This window comes from Quercus lobata, chromosome 7 (genome assembly GCF_001633185.2).
Source record: "Quercus lobata isolate SW786 chromosome 7, ValleyOak3.0 Primary Assembly, whole genome shotgun sequence".
Taxonomy (NCBI): Eukaryota; Viridiplantae; Streptophyta; class Magnoliopsida; order Fagales; family Fagaceae; genus Quercus; species Quercus lobata.
Window position 1 is genome coordinate 43,204,546 of NC_044910.1, and position 20,038 is coordinate 43,224,583.

General features: G+C 36.8%; 3 protein-coding genes across 3 annotated transcripts; 2 read left to right on the top strand and 1 right to left on the bottom strand.

The window, feature by feature from the left end:
* The first annotated feature begins 2,062 nt into the window (after nt 1-2,062).
* On the top strand, nt 2,063-9,035 carry LOC115951376 (ABC transporter B family member 1). Its single transcript, XM_031068593.1, has 10 exons — nt 2,063-3,022; nt 3,099-3,153; nt 3,236-3,411; nt 3,497-3,697; nt 3,849-4,108; nt 4,201-4,517; nt 4,747-4,970; nt 6,013-6,386; nt 6,529-7,243; nt 7,580-9,035. Exons 1-10 carry the CDS (start codon nt 2,549-2,551, stop codon nt 8,864-8,866), a joined length of 4,083 nt encoding a protein of 1,360 aa, XP_030924453.1. The 5' UTR covers nt 2,063-2,548; the 3' UTR covers nt 8,867-9,035.
* Nucleotides 9,036-12,287: 3,252 nt separating this feature from the next.
* Nucleotides 12,288-14,340, bottom strand: LOC115952352 (zinc finger protein 593). Its single transcript, XM_031069509.1, has 4 exons — nt 14,159-14,340; nt 13,949-14,057; nt 13,573-13,635; nt 12,288-12,599 (listed from the first exon to the last, which is right to left on the bottom strand). Exons 1-4 carry the CDS (start codon nt 14,241-14,243, stop codon nt 12,497-12,499), a joined length of 360 nt encoding a protein of 119 aa, XP_030925369.1. The 5' UTR covers nt 14,244-14,340; the 3' UTR covers nt 12,288-12,496.
* A 3,933-nt stretch (nt 14,341-18,273) lies between these two features.
* On the top strand, nt 18,274-20,038 carry LOC115954102. Its single transcript, XM_031071973.1, has 3 exons — nt 18,274-18,750; nt 18,818-19,479; nt 19,833-20,038. The coding sequence occupies exons 2-3, from the start codon at nt 18,900-18,902 to the stop codon at nt 19,865-19,867; spliced, it is 615 nt and encodes a 204-aa protein (XP_030927833.1). The 5' UTR covers nt 18,274-18,750; nt 18,818-18,899; the 3' UTR covers nt 19,868-20,038.

Below are 20,038 nucleotides of genomic sequence, written 5' to 3' on the forward strand. Positions count from 1 at the left end.
AAATAATCACCTTAACCTTACGATCGACACAAATTTTACTATACATGCAAAGAAATATAACAGTGGCATTGCCAAAGCTAATAACAAAAGTACTACCCTTTCTACAAGCCAGATCTTACAGTACTCGACAAACTTTCGTGGGAGGAAGCAGAATAGAGACTTGCCAAAGAGGACTTGTAGAAACTGTACGGTATGCGTGAAAAGAGAGAAAGATATCTGACCAACCTTTTTTTTTTTTTTTTTTTTTATATATATTTTTTTATTTGAATAATAATTGTTTTCACAGATTTCTTACAAGTAATACTTGAACCGTTTCTCTCCCCCCCCCCCCCCCAGTAAAATTGAAATTCTCTAAAAACTACCATACATACATAATAATAACTGAGTTATTTACTGATTTCTGCTTACTCATTTCATTTGTATTAAGCATTATAAAAAAAAAAAACAATAAGAAAAAAACAAACAAACAAACATTATACAAGTTTGACACATGAAAGTATGAAACGCAAACAGAGGAACAAGATAATCAGATGGGGAATCTAATATTATAAATCTAGACAGAGTTTGTTATATGGGATTGGGAGCCTTGACCATAATTATCATTATATATTCACTGGTATACAAGTTTTCTCATTTGTCAAATTAGTTAGCAAAAAAAAAAATGTCAAAAATTAAACTAAATTCCTGAATATGAGCTATATTTCCATAAGGTCCAACATTTTTATACATTTTTTTTTATATAAGGTCCATTTGGATACCGTTTATTTTACTGAAAATTGAAAATAATAAAAAAATAATTAAAAAGTTATTGTTCACACGTTTAACACTGTTTATAAGCCTAAAATCACTGTACAACAAACAATATCAAACGCGCGTCTAGGAAAAAGAAAAAAAAAAACGCAAAAAATGCAATACCCAATTGCCACCATAATCCCACTAAAAATTATATTAATATCAAACTTCAAGGAACTTATAAAGTCAGTTCCCAGCCACTTTGTAGTATTTAGATTAAAAAAAGAGCAACTGATGACTCACCTAAGTTATTAAACTCCAAAAAAGTGACTAAAAGTAAGCAAAGCAGCTTCTTTCTCTTCTCTGAAATAGAGGTTTAATCCTATATTTTAGCTTAAATTTTTAATGAATCTTTATCAGTATAGTACTCTGACCTCCACAATGAAAACCACTGAAAATTTGAAACCAAAGATGGTTGCACCTAAACAACTCCAAAATTGGCTGTCATGTGCTTTAAAGAATCAAATGTGGAGGAATCCCAGGATTTGTCCACGATTTCCTGACAATTTCTTGGAATCCTACTTTGGAGTTTTGAAGAATTTCAGTGATATATACTATAGTAATAGAATAGTGGTACTAATAATACTAACAATAATATATCCACATTACTATGCCCTATTGATTTTACTGCTAAAATTGGCTGGGAAAAATAATATTGCAAATTTGGAATTTAATAATAGCTGTGTTCTCGAAATTGTGGAATTCAAATCTGGGTTTCTTTGACATCTTAGGGAATTCATCCAGAAAATAAAAATAGAGAGGAAAAAAAATCATCTTAGGGACAAGGCACAGGTACTTTCTGACAATATAGCCGAGTTTTTCATTCATGTGTTTACACTTTAAGTATAAAGTCAAACATTCAAACTTAGGTGCCCAAATGAAATTTGGATCAGAGATGTTTTATATTATTTCATTATTTGTAGTATTTTGTTTTTCAACAAAGTGGCTTTTTGTGTGGTTCAAAATAATAGTATAATGAGTTTCTATTTAATGCTATGGTGACAGGGAGTAGCCAAAAACGCCGGATTTATAGGAGACAGACAGAGAGTGCATAGTCTGAACTCTGAACCTTTGAACATGAAATTTTCTTGTACAAAGTTAAAAGCTTTTTACTACTAATCTTATAGAAGAAGCCAAAGCTTAAGAATTGAAATGAACGGTCCCTGATTAAAGTAAAGTAAATCCCACCCAAAAAAAAAAAATAGAAGAATTTTCTATTGGATATTTGGGTTTTCCACTTTGAACATGTTTCAGTCAAAAACCCACCTCCAAGTTTTGACACAGTGTTCTCTGTCGGGTGGAAAATCCCTCTCTCTCTCTCCAGGCTCTGCTCATCTAACCATCTGTCACTTTCTATGTTTTTTACAGAACAAGCAAACTGAAGAAAACCCACCTATAAGGCTATAACCTTAAAACCCCCCACAAGCACTAGTTTTCTTCTCTTGCAGATAATATTCAAGAGACAGTGAATCATGTCAACAACACTAACAAGCAACCAGAACAGAAAATGAGACTCAAAATTTAGTCTATAAGGAAAAAAACGCAACAAAGAAAAAGGTCCCCCGAAAAAAAAAAAAACACTATTAGCAAAGAGTTAAAACAAAAAAAAAAAGAAGGAAAAGGTAGTAGTAGGAACATGAAAAGGCAGGTAGAGTCAAGAGTGGGATAATAAAGAGAGAGTAATAGAGAAAGAGAGAGGGTGAGTTTTTTTGGGAGGTGGGTTTGTTTGATAAAAGTTAATAAGGGAATTTTGCAAATGTCACAAGATTCTGAGGAGATAAAGACGATTGAGCAGTGGAGATGGTCCGAAATGCAAGGTCTTGAGCTTGTCTCCTCTGCTCCTCCTGACCCTTTTAAATCCAACACACCAACACCAACACTAACACCAACACACCCACACATAGAGCCTCAAGCATTAGGACAAGAAGCATCATCAGTAGCAGCAGCAGCAGCTCAGCAGACAAAAGGAATGGAGAGCTCTGAGCCCAAGAAGGATTCAAGTGGTGGTAGTAGTAGTGGAGAGAAGCCTGAGGCTGTACCTAGTGTTGGGTTTAAGGAACTCTTCAGGTTTGCTGATGGGTTGGATTACATTCTTATGGCAATTGGGTCTGTTGGAGCTGTAGTACATGGTTGCTCTTTGCCAGTGTTTCTCAGGTTCTTTGCGGATCTTGTCAATTCTTTCGGGTCCAATGCCAATAACATGGACAAGATGATGCAGGAAGTTCTCAAGGTATTTACTTTATTCACATGGTAATCAAAATATGATTGAAGGCTCTAAGCTTTGTGGGTTTTTCTTGTTGTTGCAGTATGCATTGTATTTTCTTGTAGTGGGTGCTGCAATATGGGCATCTTCTTGGGCAGGTGAGAATTCTCTGTTACACTCACTTAGTCTCTCTGGTTTTTTTGGTTAATGTAAATGAGAGAGCTTGAATTTTGGTTGCAGAGATATCATGTTGGATGTGGACTGGAGAGAGGCAATCGACGAAGATGAGAATCAAGTACTTAGAGGCCGCTTTGAACCAAGACATTCAGTTCTTTGACACAGAGGTTCGGACCTCAGACGTGGTTTTTGCCATTAACAGTGATGCAGTGATGGTCCAAGACGCCATTAGTGAGAAGGTGAATCAAAAGGCCGACTTTTTGCTACTTTGCTTCTAAATTAGGCTTTGGATAAAACCTGATTTTTTTTTTTTGGTTTGTGTAGTTCGGGAATTTTATCCACTATATGGCAACATTTGTGTCTGGATTTGTGGTGGGTTTCACTGCTGTTTGGCAATTGGGTTTGGTCACTCTTGCTGTGGTGCCACTCATAGCTGTAATTGGTGGTATCCACACCACCACATTAGCCAAGCTCTCTGGTAAAAGCCAGGAAGCTCTGTCACAGGCAGGAAACATAGTAGAACAGGTAAACTAAAAGAAGGCATTTTGTTCATTGTTTGCATATTTCCTCTGAGAATCAACTTGTTTTAGAGACAGACATTAAATACCTGGTTGATTTTCTGGTAATTTTCTCTGTTTTTGCATCTGGGTAATTCTGATTTCAATAAAATTTACAGACAATTGTTCAAATTCGGGTTGTTTTTGCATTTGTTGGGGAATCCAGAGCGTTACAAAGCTACTCGTCTGCGCTAAGGGTTGCGCAAAGGCTCGGTTACAAGAGTGGATTTGCAAAGGGATTGGGATTGGGTGCAACTTACTTTGTTGTTTTCTGCTGCTATGCGCTTTTGCTCTGGTATGGCGGTTATCTTGTTAGGCACCACTATACCAATGGAGGACTTGCCATTGCCACCATGTTTGCTGTTATGATTGGTGGACTGTAAGTACTAATTTACATATTCTCATTCTTTTGAATAGTTAAAAAAAAAAAAAATCACATCTTGTATGCTTAAATTGTGTTTTGGTTGGCAGGGCTTTGGGCCAGTCTGCACCAAGCATGGCTGCATTTGTAAAGGCTAAAGTTGCTGCTGCAAAAATTTATCGCATAATTGATCATAAACCAAGTGTAGACCGAAACAGTGAGTCGGGTTTGGAATTAGAGTCAGTTACAGGTCTGGTGGAGCTGAAAAATGTGGATTTCTCCTACCCATCTAGGCCAGATGTTCTGGTCCTTAATAATTTCTCCCTAAATGTCCCAGCTGGCAAGACCATAGCATTGGTTGGCAGTAGTGGCTCTGGTAAGAGCACTGTGGTGTCCCTTATTGAGAGATTCTACGATCCCACCTCAGGTAAATAATGCAGTAACCTCATGCTACTAATTGATTTAACGGAGCTGAATGCACTTGAAAACTTGTGCGCATGTGTGCATGTGTTTTCCTGGATAATTTAATGTGTTGTACCAAATGCAAGTTATTTTAGCTCCCGAGTTGATTTAGTTCGTGTGTGTTTGTACATTTTGTGGAGAACCGTGCTTGTAGATAAGACATGTTTGTCAATGAATTGAATGAACTTGTACAGGACAAGTTCTGCTGGACGGTCATGACATAAAGACTCTAAAGCTGAGGTGGTTGAGGCAGCAAATAGGGCTTGTAAGCCAAGAGCCGGCTCTGTTTGCTACCACCATTAAGGAAAACATACTCTTGGGTAGGCCTGATGCAAATCAAGTTGAGATTGAAGAGGCTGCAAGAGTTGCTAATGCCCATTCATTCATAATCAAGCTTCCTGAACTCTTTGAGACTCAGGTTAGTTACTTTATGGCATTATTGTATAATTATTGCTTGAAAATTTTGGCACCAGAGTGTAGATTAGTAAGCAGCTTGTTTTTCTCAACCATTTTCTCTGTTGTAATTATATTAGATAATTAAAATTGTTTGTTTAGTAGGTCTAAAAAAAACTTTTTATCTTGTTCTTGTACCCCAATGCTTTTAAGTCTCTGAATATGCGATCCCCAGAATAAATGAAAGAAAAATGGTATGGTTTGACATTTAAGCATAATAATTACAGTAGGTAGGTATGTACTATCATATGCCGTATTCTCTGTGGCTGTTGAGAGGGGTAAGCGGTGGGGTGAAGTTGGTCATTCTGGAAGGTGAAATTTAATTGAGAATCTTGACAAGAGGTGGTCCTATTTACTTAGATTTTCTATGGCTTATAATTTCTAATTTTATTATATGAAAGGTGGAATGGCTCATTCTGGTCAACAAACAAAACCTGCATGTTATTTAATTCCATTGTTGAAAGTCAATGCAGGAAGTGTTTGGTCATGCATGCATCTGTAGAAGGTAACATGCTTTAGTCAACAATACATGTGCAAAAATAAAATAGATATAAGGACTTAATAAACTTAGAAGGGAAGAATGACTGGACCACAAAATAAAGTATATGTTTGTGTGTTTCACAGAGAAAGTACTTGAATCATACATAAGATAATAAAGAGCAGTTGCTTAATTAGACAACCAACTTGCCATATGAAGTTCACAACATAGATGGATAACTAATTTGCTAAAAAGGTTAACAAGATAAGCGAAGATGACAAAATAAATTACTATTGTAACAAGTTCCATAATAGACGAGACTTACATTATGCTTGATATGAAATTGTACAATGATAAAGGAAACTTAGAATCTCACTCCAACTCAATTCTATACTGGATTCCTATATTTTACCATTTTCCTATGGTTTCTTGGAAATAATGGTGAATCAAAACATTCATGAGGAAAGGACAAGTGAACATAATAGCAAGTTAATGATCAAATTAAAAGGCAATGACCTGAAAATGACAGGTAGGAGAAAGAGGATTGCAGCTCTCAGGGGGACAGAAGCAGAGGATAGCTATAGCTAGGGCAATGCTGAAAAACCCAGCTATTCTGCTTTTAGACGAAGCAACAAGTGCATTGGACTCAGAGTCAGAAAAGCTGGTGCAGGAGGCCCTTGACCGGTTCATGATTGGAAGAACGACTCTTGTCATTGCCCATCGCCTCTCCACCATTCGCAAGGCTGACCTTGTTGCTGTACTCCAGCAGGGTAGTGTCTCTGAAATTGGAACTCATGATGAGCTCTTTGCCAAAGGAGAAAATGGTGTCTATGCCAAGCTCATTCGAATGCAGGAAATGGCCCATGAAACTGCTCTCAACAATGCAAGAAAGAGTAGCGCAAGGTACCTTTCACCAAGTTTGGATCATATTCTAAATCTATACTTGTAAAAGAAAATTCTGGTTCTAAGGGTTATTTTTTGTGGTCTTGAAGTGCTGGTGTAACAACATCTACTAAGCCAAGAATCTGTTGTTTTCAATTTGCAGGCCTTCTAGTGCCAGGAACTCAGTAAGCTCACCTATAATTGCCCGAAATTCTTCCTATGGCCGGTCACCATACTCACGTAGACTATCTGACTTCTCAACGTCTGATTTTAGTCTCTCCCTAGATGCCTCACACCCCAACTACCGGTTAGAAAAGCTTGCATTCAAGGAGCAAGCCAGTTCTTTCTGGCGCCTTGCCAAAATGAATTCACCAGAATGGGTGTATGCTTTAGTTGGCTCTATAGGCTCTGTTGTTTGCGGCTCACTTAGTGCCTTCTTTGCATATGTTCTAAGCGCTGTCCTCAGCGTCTACTACAATCAAAATCATGCTTTCATGATCAGAGAAATTGAGAAATACTGCTATCTGTTAATTGGGCTTTCATCGGCTGCACTTCTCTTCAACACACTACAGCATTTCTTCTGGGATATAGTGGGAGAAAATCTCACGAAACGGGTAAGGGAGAAAATGCTGTCTGCTGTACTCAAAAATGAATTGGCATGGTTTGATCAGGAGGAAAATGAGAGTGCTAGGATTGCAGCTAGGCTGGCTCTTGATGCCAATAATGTGAGATCAGCAATTGGAGACCGGATTTCAGTGATTGTGCAGAACACAGCACTCATGCTGGTTGCCTGCACTGCGGGGTTTGTTTTGCAGTGGCGCCTTGCCCTTGTCCTCATAGCTGTCTTCCCTGTTGTTGTTGCAGCCACTGTTTTGCAGGTTAGTTTTTTCAACTGATACCTCACGATAATGAAGTTTAGATCTGGTGTTTATTGGTCTTATATAATGAACTATACTGAGAAGCTAGGCCTAGGCATGAACTGTTAAGGACATATGGTTAAAATTTGGCAACTGTTCAAGACAAGTTCAACAATATGCACAAGCATGTAGTAAATGCACTACATTTTAGAAGGCCCATTTAATCTTGTTATGATAAATTACATTAATTTGATACTTATGCAGATAATCCCAAAATATAATGCACCAACCATTGGCACATATGGAATTCTTCACATGTGAAAATCAGTTATTTACAGTTTTTTAAATTTTCAACAGAAAATGTTCATGACTGGTTTCTCTGGAGACCTAGAAGCTGCCCATGCCAAGGCCACACAACTAGCAGGGGAGGCCATAGCCAATGTAAGGACTGTTGCTGCCTTCAATTCAGAGGCAAAAATTGTTAATCTTTTCTCCACCAGCCTCCGGACTCCACTACGACGATGCTTTTGGAAAGGGCAGATTTCTGGAAGTGGATTTGGGATTGCTCAGTTTGCACTATATGCTTCATATGCCCTAGGACTCTGGTATGCTTCCTGGCTTGTCAAGCACGGGATATCCGATTTCTCAAAGACAATCCGAGTTTTCATGGTCCTCATGGTATCCGCCAATGGTGCAGCTGAAACTCTAACCTTGGCTCCTGACTTCATTAAGGGTGGTCGGGCCATGCGGTCAGTCTTTGATCTCCTTGACCGTAGAACTGAAATTGAGCCTGATGATCAAGATGCCACCCCAGTTCCAGACCGCCTTCGTGGAGAAGTTGAATTAAAGCATGTAGACTTCTCTTATCCCACTCGTCCTGATGTGCCAATTTTCCGTGACCTCACTCTCCGTGCCCGAGCAGGGAAAACTCTTGCACTAGTGGGTCCTAGTGGATGTGGTAAGAGCTCGGTCATTGCACTTATACAGCGATTCTATGATCCAACATCTGGACGGGTTATGATTGATGGAAAGGACATTCGAAAATACAATCTAAAGTCCTTAAGACGACACATTGCATTCGTTCCTCAAGAGCCATGCCTCTTTGCTACTACCATTTCTGAAAACATTGCTTATGGGCATGAGTCAGCAACTGAGGCTGAGATCATTGAAGCTGCAACTCTGGCCAATGCACACAAGTTCATATCTGGATTGCCAGATGGATACAAAACATTTGTCGGGGAAAGAGGAGTTCAACTTTCTGGGGGACAGAAGCAGAGAATTGCAATTGCTCGGGCATTTGTGAGGAAAGCAGAACTTATGCTGCTGGATGAGGCAACAAGCGCACTTGATGCCGAGTCTGAGAGATCTGTCCAAGAGGCTCTAGAGCGTGCTTGCTCAGGAAAAACAACTATTGTTGTTGCACATAGGCTTTCAACTATTAGGAATGCACATGTCATTGCTGTGATTGATGATGGGAAAGTGGCAGAACAAGGTTCACACTCTCAACTGCTCAAAAATCACCCTGATGGGTGCTATGCACGCATGATACAGTTACAAAGATTCAGTCACAGCCAAGTCATTGGAATGGCATCAGGTTCAACATCTTCAGCAAGACCCAGAGAAGATGAGGAGAAGGAAGCTTAGTGTAAGTGAAGAAAGAAAATGAATACGACTAAAAGAGGAGTATATTCAATGTACCCCTTGTGATTTTTTGGGTTTTATTTTGGTTTATCTGTTTTGGTATAGTATAGTATGTGTATTATCTATATAACTATATATTTTTTTCCTTTACCAATATATGTCCTTGTCTTAACGAATCTTCCTAAGAAAATTATAAAGACAAATACATCCTTAAGATTGAAAGAGATAATTCTGTATCCATCTATATGCATTTATAGAGGCAACCCTCGTGCGCTTCTTTTGTCATGTCTGTTTCAAAGAGAGTTTGATATATTGACGTGGGAGGAAATATACCCAGCGTTTTAGATAAGTGAGAGGGATTGGTCATTGGTGTGAAGCCAGGCCCTACAACGTGATGCAGCATAATTTAACATGTACTAAAATAAATGTGTCCAAACTTGTATTGCCCACGATATCGTGCATAGAAATCCATTAGATATTCATAACAATGACATATGTTAAATATAGGCCATGTAGGTTGAGAGTGATGGCTTGTAAATTGTGTTAGAATTTCTTCGCTTTCCAACGTTGATCTCATGGTAATGGTATAATGGTAAACCTTGGATGAATGAGACATGTAGGCCTCCTTATATCATCACCTATCGCAATCATAACTTTTTTTTTTCTTTTTTTCTTTTGTTTGGGGTGAGGGGTTGAGTGCAATTGAATTTTTATACAACCTGTTGGAAATTTGAGGTCATCCTATATCTAGATCCATTTTGGTTTTTGCATATATTTATGAAAGGGGGTTGTGGGGAACAACATTATTGAGAATTCACACGGTGGTTGTACATGTGCATGAGTTTAAAGATAGATAGCAATTGGAGGCTAGGCCACACTAGTAAAAAAGAAAATGGATAAAGACACCAAAAAAAAAGAGGAGTAAATTGAATTACAAAGTTAACCAGTAGCTCGTTGAGGACAGGCGTGAAAGAGAAAAGGAGAGAAGTTATGGAGTTGGAAAATGACAAGGTCATGATGGTGTTTGAGTGGGCCTCATGTGATCTCTTTCTAGTAAAGAAATACAAATGAGTGCTTGTGGCTACAGATGGGTTTGATGCAATGACAACTTGTGAGAGCCACGTCCTGTTTTTGTGTTTTGGAAACTTACTTGCTTTGTTACTGCTTTGTCACTGACCAAAAAACAGTAGATTATTGTCTATATCGGACATGGCAAAGACCATAAACAAATTGAGGGAGAAGAAAATCTGCAACACGTGATTATCTTCTTTCTTTACAAAGTTTTGTTCTTGATCAAGAGGTGAAGAGATTCAAAATTGGATGATACTTCCCTTTCATGCCCTGAAATTTGACCCCATGGTCGTGTAGTACTTTAGACAAAAAGCTTTTGAAGAAGCAATCAAAAGATGAACTTTCCGCTTCAAATCCAAATTTTAGATCATGATCTTCAGCTTGATCATATGGTTGTAACAGGTGACTTTATCTCTGCTCATTTAAAAACAAAAGCAACCCTCGAACCACAATGGGCCTTAGGATAAAGTGAAAAGAAATAAACACTAAATCCAAAACAATATATAGTTATTTTTGTTTTTGTTTTTAAAAGATATTATAAACAAAAACAAGTAAAAAAAAATCTTCTATATCTAAAGATAATGACGGGCCTTGATTAATTTATAGCAATGCTGGCTAAATCAACATCTTCTAAGCTGCTTAACCTATCAAATGCAAGAGCATAGATTATAATTCGACATCATAACGACTTTGACTATCCCACTTCCCAGGCATCCTCATGTGCCCTTATCTTCTCACAAACCAAAGATAAAGAATGAAAATAATGCATGTTTTATACTCATTAGTCATTATCAATAATATTAGGCCATGTTGTTTCATGCAGCTGAGACTAGTAAGCCCACAATTTCTTTCCAACATAATTTGTGTATTTTGTTTCCAGTAATTACAATTCCAAATCTATGTCGGAACAGGCCAGAGCGAAGATGATCATCTATGCTGAGAGTTCATATAACATTGCGGTTGGCAAAAATGGTGGATCAGCTGGGGCTTCAGCCCTTTCAAGTAAGGGCCTCATCCAAAGCCCTATCGAACCAGACCAAATAAAAGCAAAGCAGATCCAAAGTCCCTAACTTGCACTTATCTCATTTTCGGGCTTGGGCTCGCCCCTAGTAAGAATGAGAACGAAGCTGGTCCTACACAACCCAAACTTTCTGGACCCCTTTGCTTAAAGTCCAATGACAGCATCATAATTTAATAGCACTTTCAACCAATGTTGTGAATTCTGTTTCTTTCTCAAAGAAGTTGGCAACATATTTTGTTTCAAGTCACTAAACTGGTACACTTAACAACCCCACCCCAAATTCCATACTTAGCTCAACACCATTCTGTTTTGGCAGGTAGGACATGCGAGTTCATCCACGACTCCCCTATTTCATTCTCTTATCCTATGATTTTTTTTTTCCTTAAATCCTTATTTAAGTGATGTTTACTTTTTAATATTTCTATTTTCTCCATTTGATGCTTTGGGTTATGTTAATGTAATGGGATTTTATACATCAACTTACTGCATTTTAAAAATTACATCAACTTTACTTCTAAAACATCCCTTTTTCAGCTTAACCTGATTAAACATATATCCTTCACTCATTATTTTCATCTTCCAGTAAGATATTAAACTTAAGACTTTGAAAGAAGAAAAATACACATTAATAAATTAATTTAAACCAGCAAAATCTATTTGTCAGGTGCTCAGTAAAAGATTAAATGGACCAATCCAGCACATTATTATAGATGTGAACACCTCCCCTTCCTTGTCATCCAGTTCTCACAGAAATAAAATCTGTCATTCTTATATGTTTGAAGAAATAATCCATGATGAAGACGTGCAAGATTTTAGATTCAACCTCTGTAAAAATATTAATGTCTAGTTGACAAAGAGGACTTGCGTAATAAGTAGCACAGTTTCTTACAGACAAACATTCAATTCCTATGTGCACACAGTGACAGTAGTCAATGAGTTCTAGCTCAACTCCTTCCCTTTTAGGAGCTCGGTGGATGGTGGGGTTATGGGTTCAAAAACCATTGGGTGAATGTACAACTTACCAATAAAATAAAATAAAAAAGAGCACACAATTGAAGATTTTTTTTCTTTTATTGGTAATTATACACACACCCAATGGGTATTGAACTATGATCTCACCCTCCACCTTGCTTTAAAAAGGACATGAGGTGCCATTTGAGCTAAAAAAAAACATTGGCTACACAGTCCAAGAAACATAAAGCAGAAAATTACTTTGCAGGACCAAATGATGTTACTAATATAACATAATCTACCCAAGGTAGAAGTCACACAATTATAACCTTTTTTATAAGTCAAACAATGAATTATAAGTAAAAGATCAGCCGCAATTACTAAAACGTTGAATCAAAAAATCTTGAATTAACTAGGCTGCATATATAACATATGATATGACAGAGAAAACTGACAGGAAAATTGATTTATCATTACATTCTCGTTAGTGCTTGCAACTTGAAGTAAAAAGGACACTTTTACAACGAATATCTTCAACCTATCACACTCAGCACCCTCATTACCTAACAACACTATCAAAAATAGAAATCTCACATCGACATTAGCTTTGGACCATTATCTGGCATACCCATCCCAGAAGCTATGTCAGCATCAAGTTGATTATGAGGTGCAGGCCCCATCATCTGCTTAACACTGCATCAACAAGAGTCGTGAGATATGATATCCTCTCCAGTGACTATAAGATATAGCATATAAAGTTGTACAGCATTAGTCTCAAGTTGTTAGAATCATAGAATAAGAAAATGATAGCATCCATATTGGTTGATCTAATATGGAAAGACTCTACAACCACAATTCACTAGAGTCATTTCCATAATGAACAAAGTTCTTTAAGGGTCTAGTTGAAATATAAAAGCATATTCGTATTGAAAAGATAGAAAATTTGTATGGCCCTTCATTGTAATATACACTAAATGCAATTATATGTGCACATAATCTAGGTGCTTGGGCCCAACCAACCTAGAAGCTTACCAGATCCCTCAAACTTCTAGTAGCTTCAACAACTCCAAGAGGCACCACCAAACATGAATGTAACATCATGTTTGGTAACATGGTTTGATCAATCTATAAAAGATCAGGGTAACCAAACTATGCTCAAGTTCTCAGGGAAGAAAGCAACCTAAGCAGTTTGGTAACAACTTAATACTCATGTATCAATAAAAATTAAAGGTTATTGAAAGATCTTCACAATCGCTCACAACTTATTGTATCACTAACTAGAAGACATTGATGTACTTCTCTAACAATTCTACTTAAGTTCAAAATTGAAGATGGTAAAGGCTGAGAATATTACATTGTTTATAGAGTCCTCTGAATATGCCTAACACAGTAGAGGTGCAGCATAGACTAAACAAGTGCAATTAGGAAAATATTTCCTATAATGCAGTAAAAACATAGACTAAAAAATATCGCAAAATAACAATGTCACAGCTTGATTCTAAACAGAAAGTCCCTGCAAATAATTTACTCTAATATGACAAATTGAACCCACTACTACACCCATGTCTTCATTCAAAGCACAGCAGCCACTAAATAAACTTGGAAAAAACAATCATGAAGGTAAGGACTACAGAAGCTTGATCATTGATGCAAAAAAGTTGCTTACCGCTTCTTGTGACGTTTCGTCTTGAAATGCTCATCCCTCACAGCCACGTTCGCAAAGTATCGGCTGCATTGAATAACAAAACAAAGCATTATTTAACACAAACCCAATTCAACAATGGAACATAACAACAAAACCCACAATCAAATTTTGCTAAAAAACAAGAATTGGGCGATGATAACAAACAAAAAAACAACAACAACAAAAAAAAAAAAAAAAAAACGTAATTCTCCAACTAGTACAAAAGGCAAATAAACCCCAATAAAAAAAAATTTCCAAGTTCAATGCTTTTTATCTTGTATCTAAAGCATCCATATTGTTCATAAATTAAGCATAATTGAGCTTCAATTTTAGAAAAATAAATAAATAAATTACATACTCGCAGTGCAAGCAATAATACTGGCCCATTCCAGGCAAGTCTTCATCAACAGGCAAAGGCTTCTTTTCCTCATCAGGCTTCTTCAGCTGATCATAAACCATATCGTCGCGTGCTCAATTTCATCGAGTCAAGGATACCCTAAAATTAACATTTATGCTGTAAAAGAAATATATACAAAAATTGAAATTTCAGAATGAAGAAAAAGGATATCTTTGACGAGGAATTTGTCGCGACGATGAGTTTTGTGAGAGTAGCGTCTCTTCTTGACATTTCTGTGGGGGCACTTTCCTCCCATTTTTTCTCTTTTTCTCTCTCTCTTTGTCTGTAACTGTGTGTTAGGGTTTCTGGGTATCTGTGATTTCTGTTTAGTAAAAACCCTAGAATGTTATCGACATCACAAGGGTTTCTTTGTATTAAAACGACGTCGATTTGGGTTTTTTTTTTTTTTGGTGTGTGGATATGAGGATTAAATGGGCCTTAATATTTTGGGTTGAGATTTTTGCACATCGAGTGGCTTTTAGGTCTGGCTTGGGCTTGGTTGTAGGACCTTGAACTCTAAGGTGAACTTCAAGAGCTCTACAGTCAATATCATAGCCTAGATTGAATCGTTTATCGTTGTTGTAAATAATAAATTATCAAAAAATAATAAATTATCAAAAAATATATATCAAATTATCAAAAATAAAAACTTTAAAAGCCTAAGAGGTTGTTTGGATATGATGGAAACTGAGTTATATTACTCAGTTTCCATCCCCCTTAATCCAAATATCGTGGGACTCAAAAAAAAAAAAAAAAGTGTCTGGCTTGGTTTCCTAGTGTCGTTTCTATTACTTAAAACTCAAAAATTTTAAGTGAGAGTAATGGAAATTGGGAACAAAAAAATTGTGTTTTCCAAAATAGAAAACTGAAAATTAAGTTTTAGTGGCAGAATGGTAAATATTATGACTTCGTGGGACTCGCTTGTAGTGAATTGTCAAATCAGTTTCAATCCTTTGATATTACCGTTGGGGTGGCTTCATTTCAGTTCATTTCTTCCCCCAAATTTTTCAGCATCACTTTACCCTCTTTCCCACTTCCCTCTCTTCACCTCCTCTCACATTTCGTCTACACTTCATTCCTAGCGGCATTTGAGATGATGAACCAACGCTGCTAAACCCACCTGAGATGAACACTCCATGATCGAAGACAAACAACCAAGGCGTGGCAGAATCTTCACTAGCATCGGACTGGGCTCTATCACCATCAGTTTTTCATACTGAGCTCTATTTTTGTGATCTTCTCTCAGGTTCAAACATATATCTCTCTCTCCCTCTCCATTTTCCATGTCCATTGTTAGATTTGAGTAGTTTTTTCATTTCTGTTTTATTAATTTTTGCTAGTATTAAAATGGGTTTTTCCTGTGGACTGATGTTAATGAGAATCCAAGTTTTTACTAGTAATGAATTGCTCCATGTGAAAATAGAAGGAAAAAAACTCAAATCAGTCCAACTTATATATATGTCCTTACATATCCTTTGTTTGACTCTATAGAATTGAAAAACTACTGCAAAAAGTGGTTGTTTTCCTCTTTCAATTGATTAAAGTGGACCCTTTTAACTTCTAATGTAAAGGCTTAAGCTTTATTTCCCCTATCTGTTCTCATGCATTTAGCTACTCTGCTTTTGTCATTGCATCAGCTACTTTGTATCAGTTGCTCTGCTTATACACATGCCTTGGGTGTTCGGATAAGGAGATGTGAAGCTGCGGATTTGGATATATGTTAGTTTGCGTGCTCCATAAAATATTATAAAAAATTTGGTGTGCTTATGCTGTAGTTTGTGTGCTTTCGCTGTATTAAGACAAGTTAGAAAAACTGCAAAAACTCAAAAGTGCTTGCTTTACATTACTGATAACATAGATTCCATGTAATTACTCTATGTCAGTGTGGTTCTTATATATGTTTGTCCAAAGATGAATGACTTCATATAATTCCTTTATAAGCATATGATACTGTTTGGCATATAATTCCTTTTATAAGCATATGCGTTGTACAAATTGTTAATTACCACCAAGTATAATCCAATAATGTATCATATTAATTTTCATTCTCTTAGAATATTATACTATTTGGCAGATTGTTAAAGCTTTGTGATCACACGAGCAAAAGGGTCACGAACAAATGACCTTAAATAGTGGTTTAGCAAGTGCAGCAATAATTATAGTGAACTCCAAATTAATCTTCACCGGGCCCAGTCGATGAATAGAGGTCAGACGAGGGAGAGGTGTGAAATGGGTTTTTGGGAAGAAAGGTGTTAAATGGGTATTGATGAAAAGCATAAAGAAATAGAAAAATAAAGAAGATTAAAGAAGACCTGAACCTGTTCCCGATCTTCACCGGAGTGGGAGTTGTGTGCTATGCTTTTGGCTTATCGGGTTTGGGTATGCTTTTCAAGGATGAGAGGCATGCTCTGATGGGAGAAAATTTCCTTTGAAAGGTAAGAGAAAATCCACACGGGTAGCAACCATAAGCAAACAGTGTGGTGTCAGTGGGTGGGCTTCACTGTTTTGGCAAAAAGTGGACTTAAATTTTGAGTTATGTGACTGGATTGTGCAACCAAACAAGAATTTTGGAGTTTTTGAGAGAAAGTGGGGTTTGGGTTATGAGTTTTGAGTTATGAGTTATGAGTATTGACTTTTGAAAATTGAGTCATAGCCAAACCAAACGAGCCCTAAAACCTCTTTGTTTATTTTCCTAAATTTCATTTTACACCCATCAAGTTTAGAATAATTTTGATTTTGTCTCATAAATTTTCAAATTTAAACATGCATCCCTAACATTATATAGCGTTTAGCAAAAAATATATTTAAAAAATCCTTTAGTTTATACTTGCCTCATTACACACACTTCGCAGGTGTGATGAGGCTTTTTTTTTTTTTTTTTTTTTGAGGTTTAGTCTCATAATTTTATATTCATAACCAAATTTTCTACAAAGGTCATAGAATTATCCATTCACAATATATGTAGTCGAGAAAGTAAAATATTAATTTTGTTAAGAGGCTTACCAATTTTGACAGAAAAATGCTTAACCATTGAGAAGAATTTAGTATATGAAATAGAAAGAACAAAGAAAAAACTAAAAGAATATTGTGGATTTGCAGTTTGAAAGAGCACAACGTTATAAAGGGGAAAAAAGGAACAAATGAAGGAAGATATTTTTTTTTTTTGGGTAAATTGCAAATTACACCCTTGAAGTTTGGGGTTGACTAGATTTTATACCCCAAAATTTCAAAAACTTGATTTTACACCCTAAAATTTGGTTCCGTTAGCAATTCACACCCTATGATGTGAATCAGCTCAAATCAGCTCAAAACTATGTTGCTTTAGGCCTAAACTTAAAACAAAATTCTCTAACGTAAACAACACTGTTTAAGCCAAGTTCCTAAAATGGAAAAACAAAAACCATGAACAAGGTTAAGAGTTGAGACCCACAAACGACCAAATCTCACGAACCTAAAACGATCATCTCACTTGATCTCAGGCGAAGGCGGCAACCACCTCCCTAGCTTCGACTGCTCATGTTCTTTTACACTAGTCCGAACCCAAGCCAAGGTTGTCTAAACCCCACAACTAGAGAGTCGCAAGAAAACAAGGTTGTCTTTACAAAGATGGAGGAGTTTGTCTGGGTTCTCCAGCTTGATGAAGGTATTTTTCTTTTTACGTTTGTTCATGTGTTTGCATAGAATTGAAATTTGAGCTGCCTCTACCCTAGTTGGATTGAGCTTTCTTCATATTTAATATTTTTGACTGCTTTACTATTTCTGGCCATTCAATATCTTGTGGTCAGTTGATATCCATCCTTTTATCTGGTTAAATTCAAGTTTAATTATAACCATTTTTCTTTGGAAGTTGTCCTGATCTTGTGCCTATCGATTTCCTTGAGCTTCCATTTGTACCCCATTATATCAGAGATCAAAGTAGCATCAAGATTCAGAGCAAAGGGCAGAGCAGATCAATCACAGTACACTTGGCTAAGCTAAGCTACTTGTAGTTTTAGTTTTATGAATTGTATATAGCCTATACTGTATGTAGTTTAGTTAGTTTGTACATTGTTTTAGTGAAGCATGTGACTATGCATGTGTGAGCATTTAGTTGGTTTGTTAAGAATCTGTTACAGCTGCTAAGAGTTGTTAAGTTAGATTAGTTAGACTTTGATTTGTATATAAGGATTACTCTCGTGTATCATTAAGCAGCTGAATGAGAAATTCATTTTTAGCAAATCTCTTATATGGTATCAGAGCATTAGTTTGCTATTCTCTCAAAAAAAAATCCCCAAATTCTAGGGTTTTGTTCCTTGAAAGCTTGAAGCTTCTTTAATGGCGTCTGCGTCAAATTCTTCTTCGTACACTTCATCAGAGCAAGATCCAGCGTTGGTTGAAGACATGTCAAATCCCTTGTATCTTCACCATGCTCAAAAGTCTTAGGGCTATGCTCGTGGCTGAAGTTTTGACTGGTGAGAATTACCACGCCTGGGCTCGATCCATGAAGAAGGCTTTGATTGCAAAGAATAAATTTGGTTTTGTTGATGGCACTATTACTCTTTTGTCTCCATTGATAAAAACTCCAACAGTCATTGATGCTTGGATTCGCTGTGATAACATGGTTGGTTCTTGGTTGAATAAGGCAGTTTCACCTTAGATCAGAATCAGCATCACCTACAGAGACACAGCACTGGAAATCTGGAATGATCTTAGGGATACACATTCTCAAGGCAATGGAACTAGGATTTTTCAGTTGTAAAAGGATATTACATCAATCAATCAAGGTGATTCTTCAATTACTACATTTTTCACTCAATTAAAGGTGTATTGGGATTAACTCAAGATTTTCAGGTCTAATCCAACCTGTACTTGTGGGAAATGCACTTGTAATCTATCCAAAAGAATTAAGAATCTTCACTTTCAAGATTCAGTGATGCAATTCTTGATGGGGCTCAATGATTCTTATTCTCAAATCAAGGGACAAATTTTGTTAATGGAGCCACTTCCATCTATTAACAAAGTTTATTCCTTGTTGATTCACGAAGAGAGGCAAAGTAATGTGGGAAATTCCAATGCTCATGTTGAGTCCACTGCTCTTGCTATGAAAGGGTCTAATTTCAATCCTGCCTTTTTTGGAGGAAAGAATTCTAAGGGCAACTGTAGGCCAATTTGCTCTCACTGTGGGAGACTTGGTCATACCATGGAGAAATGTTTTAAGCTACATGGCTTCCCTCCTGGTTTTCAGCCTAAAGGAAAGACTTCAATGGTGAATCAAGTGGGTGTTCAAGATGATCTTGCAGAGAATGGACAGTCATCCAATGATGCTAATCAGTTCACTTTTACTCAGGAGCAATGCCAACAATTTTTGACTATGCTAGGCAATCAGATACAAGCTGCTGCTCACCTCTCTAAAGATGTTCATATGGCCAATAGTGTGATTAAGCATCATTCAGATCAACAAGCAACTTCTTTTACAACTGATCCTAAGCTTAACAATGCTCTCACTATGTCAGGTATATCCTTCTTTGGAAATTCTGATTTGAGGCATTCTATTTTTTCTGCACATATAGTCAATAGGACAACTTTTGATGGAGATACTTAGGTTATTGACACTGGGGTAACTGATCATATTGTGCACTTTGTTCATTTATTCACCGAATTCACTACTGTTAGTTGTGTGGTTGCACTTCCTAATGGTGAAACAGCTATGGTAACTCACATAGGTTCTATCACTCTTTCATCCACTCTTACCTTTCATAATGTTCTCTGTGTTCCTTCCTTTTCTTTTAATCTTTTGTCAATTAGTCAACTCACTAAGTCTTGTTCTTATTGTCTTGTTTTTTTGTCCAATTTTTGTTTTATACAGGACCTTATGTGGTGGAGGACGATTGGTGTGGGTGAAGTTCATAATGGATTGTACCTACTACAACACAGCCCTTCAGATGCTTGTACCCTTCCAATCAACTCCAAGGTTCTTGGATCCTTTCAATCAATCTTCAACTTTGTTTTCAAGTCTGTTTTCAGTCAACCTCAATCTCATGTACTCAATAATACTATTGTACCTTCTTCTAT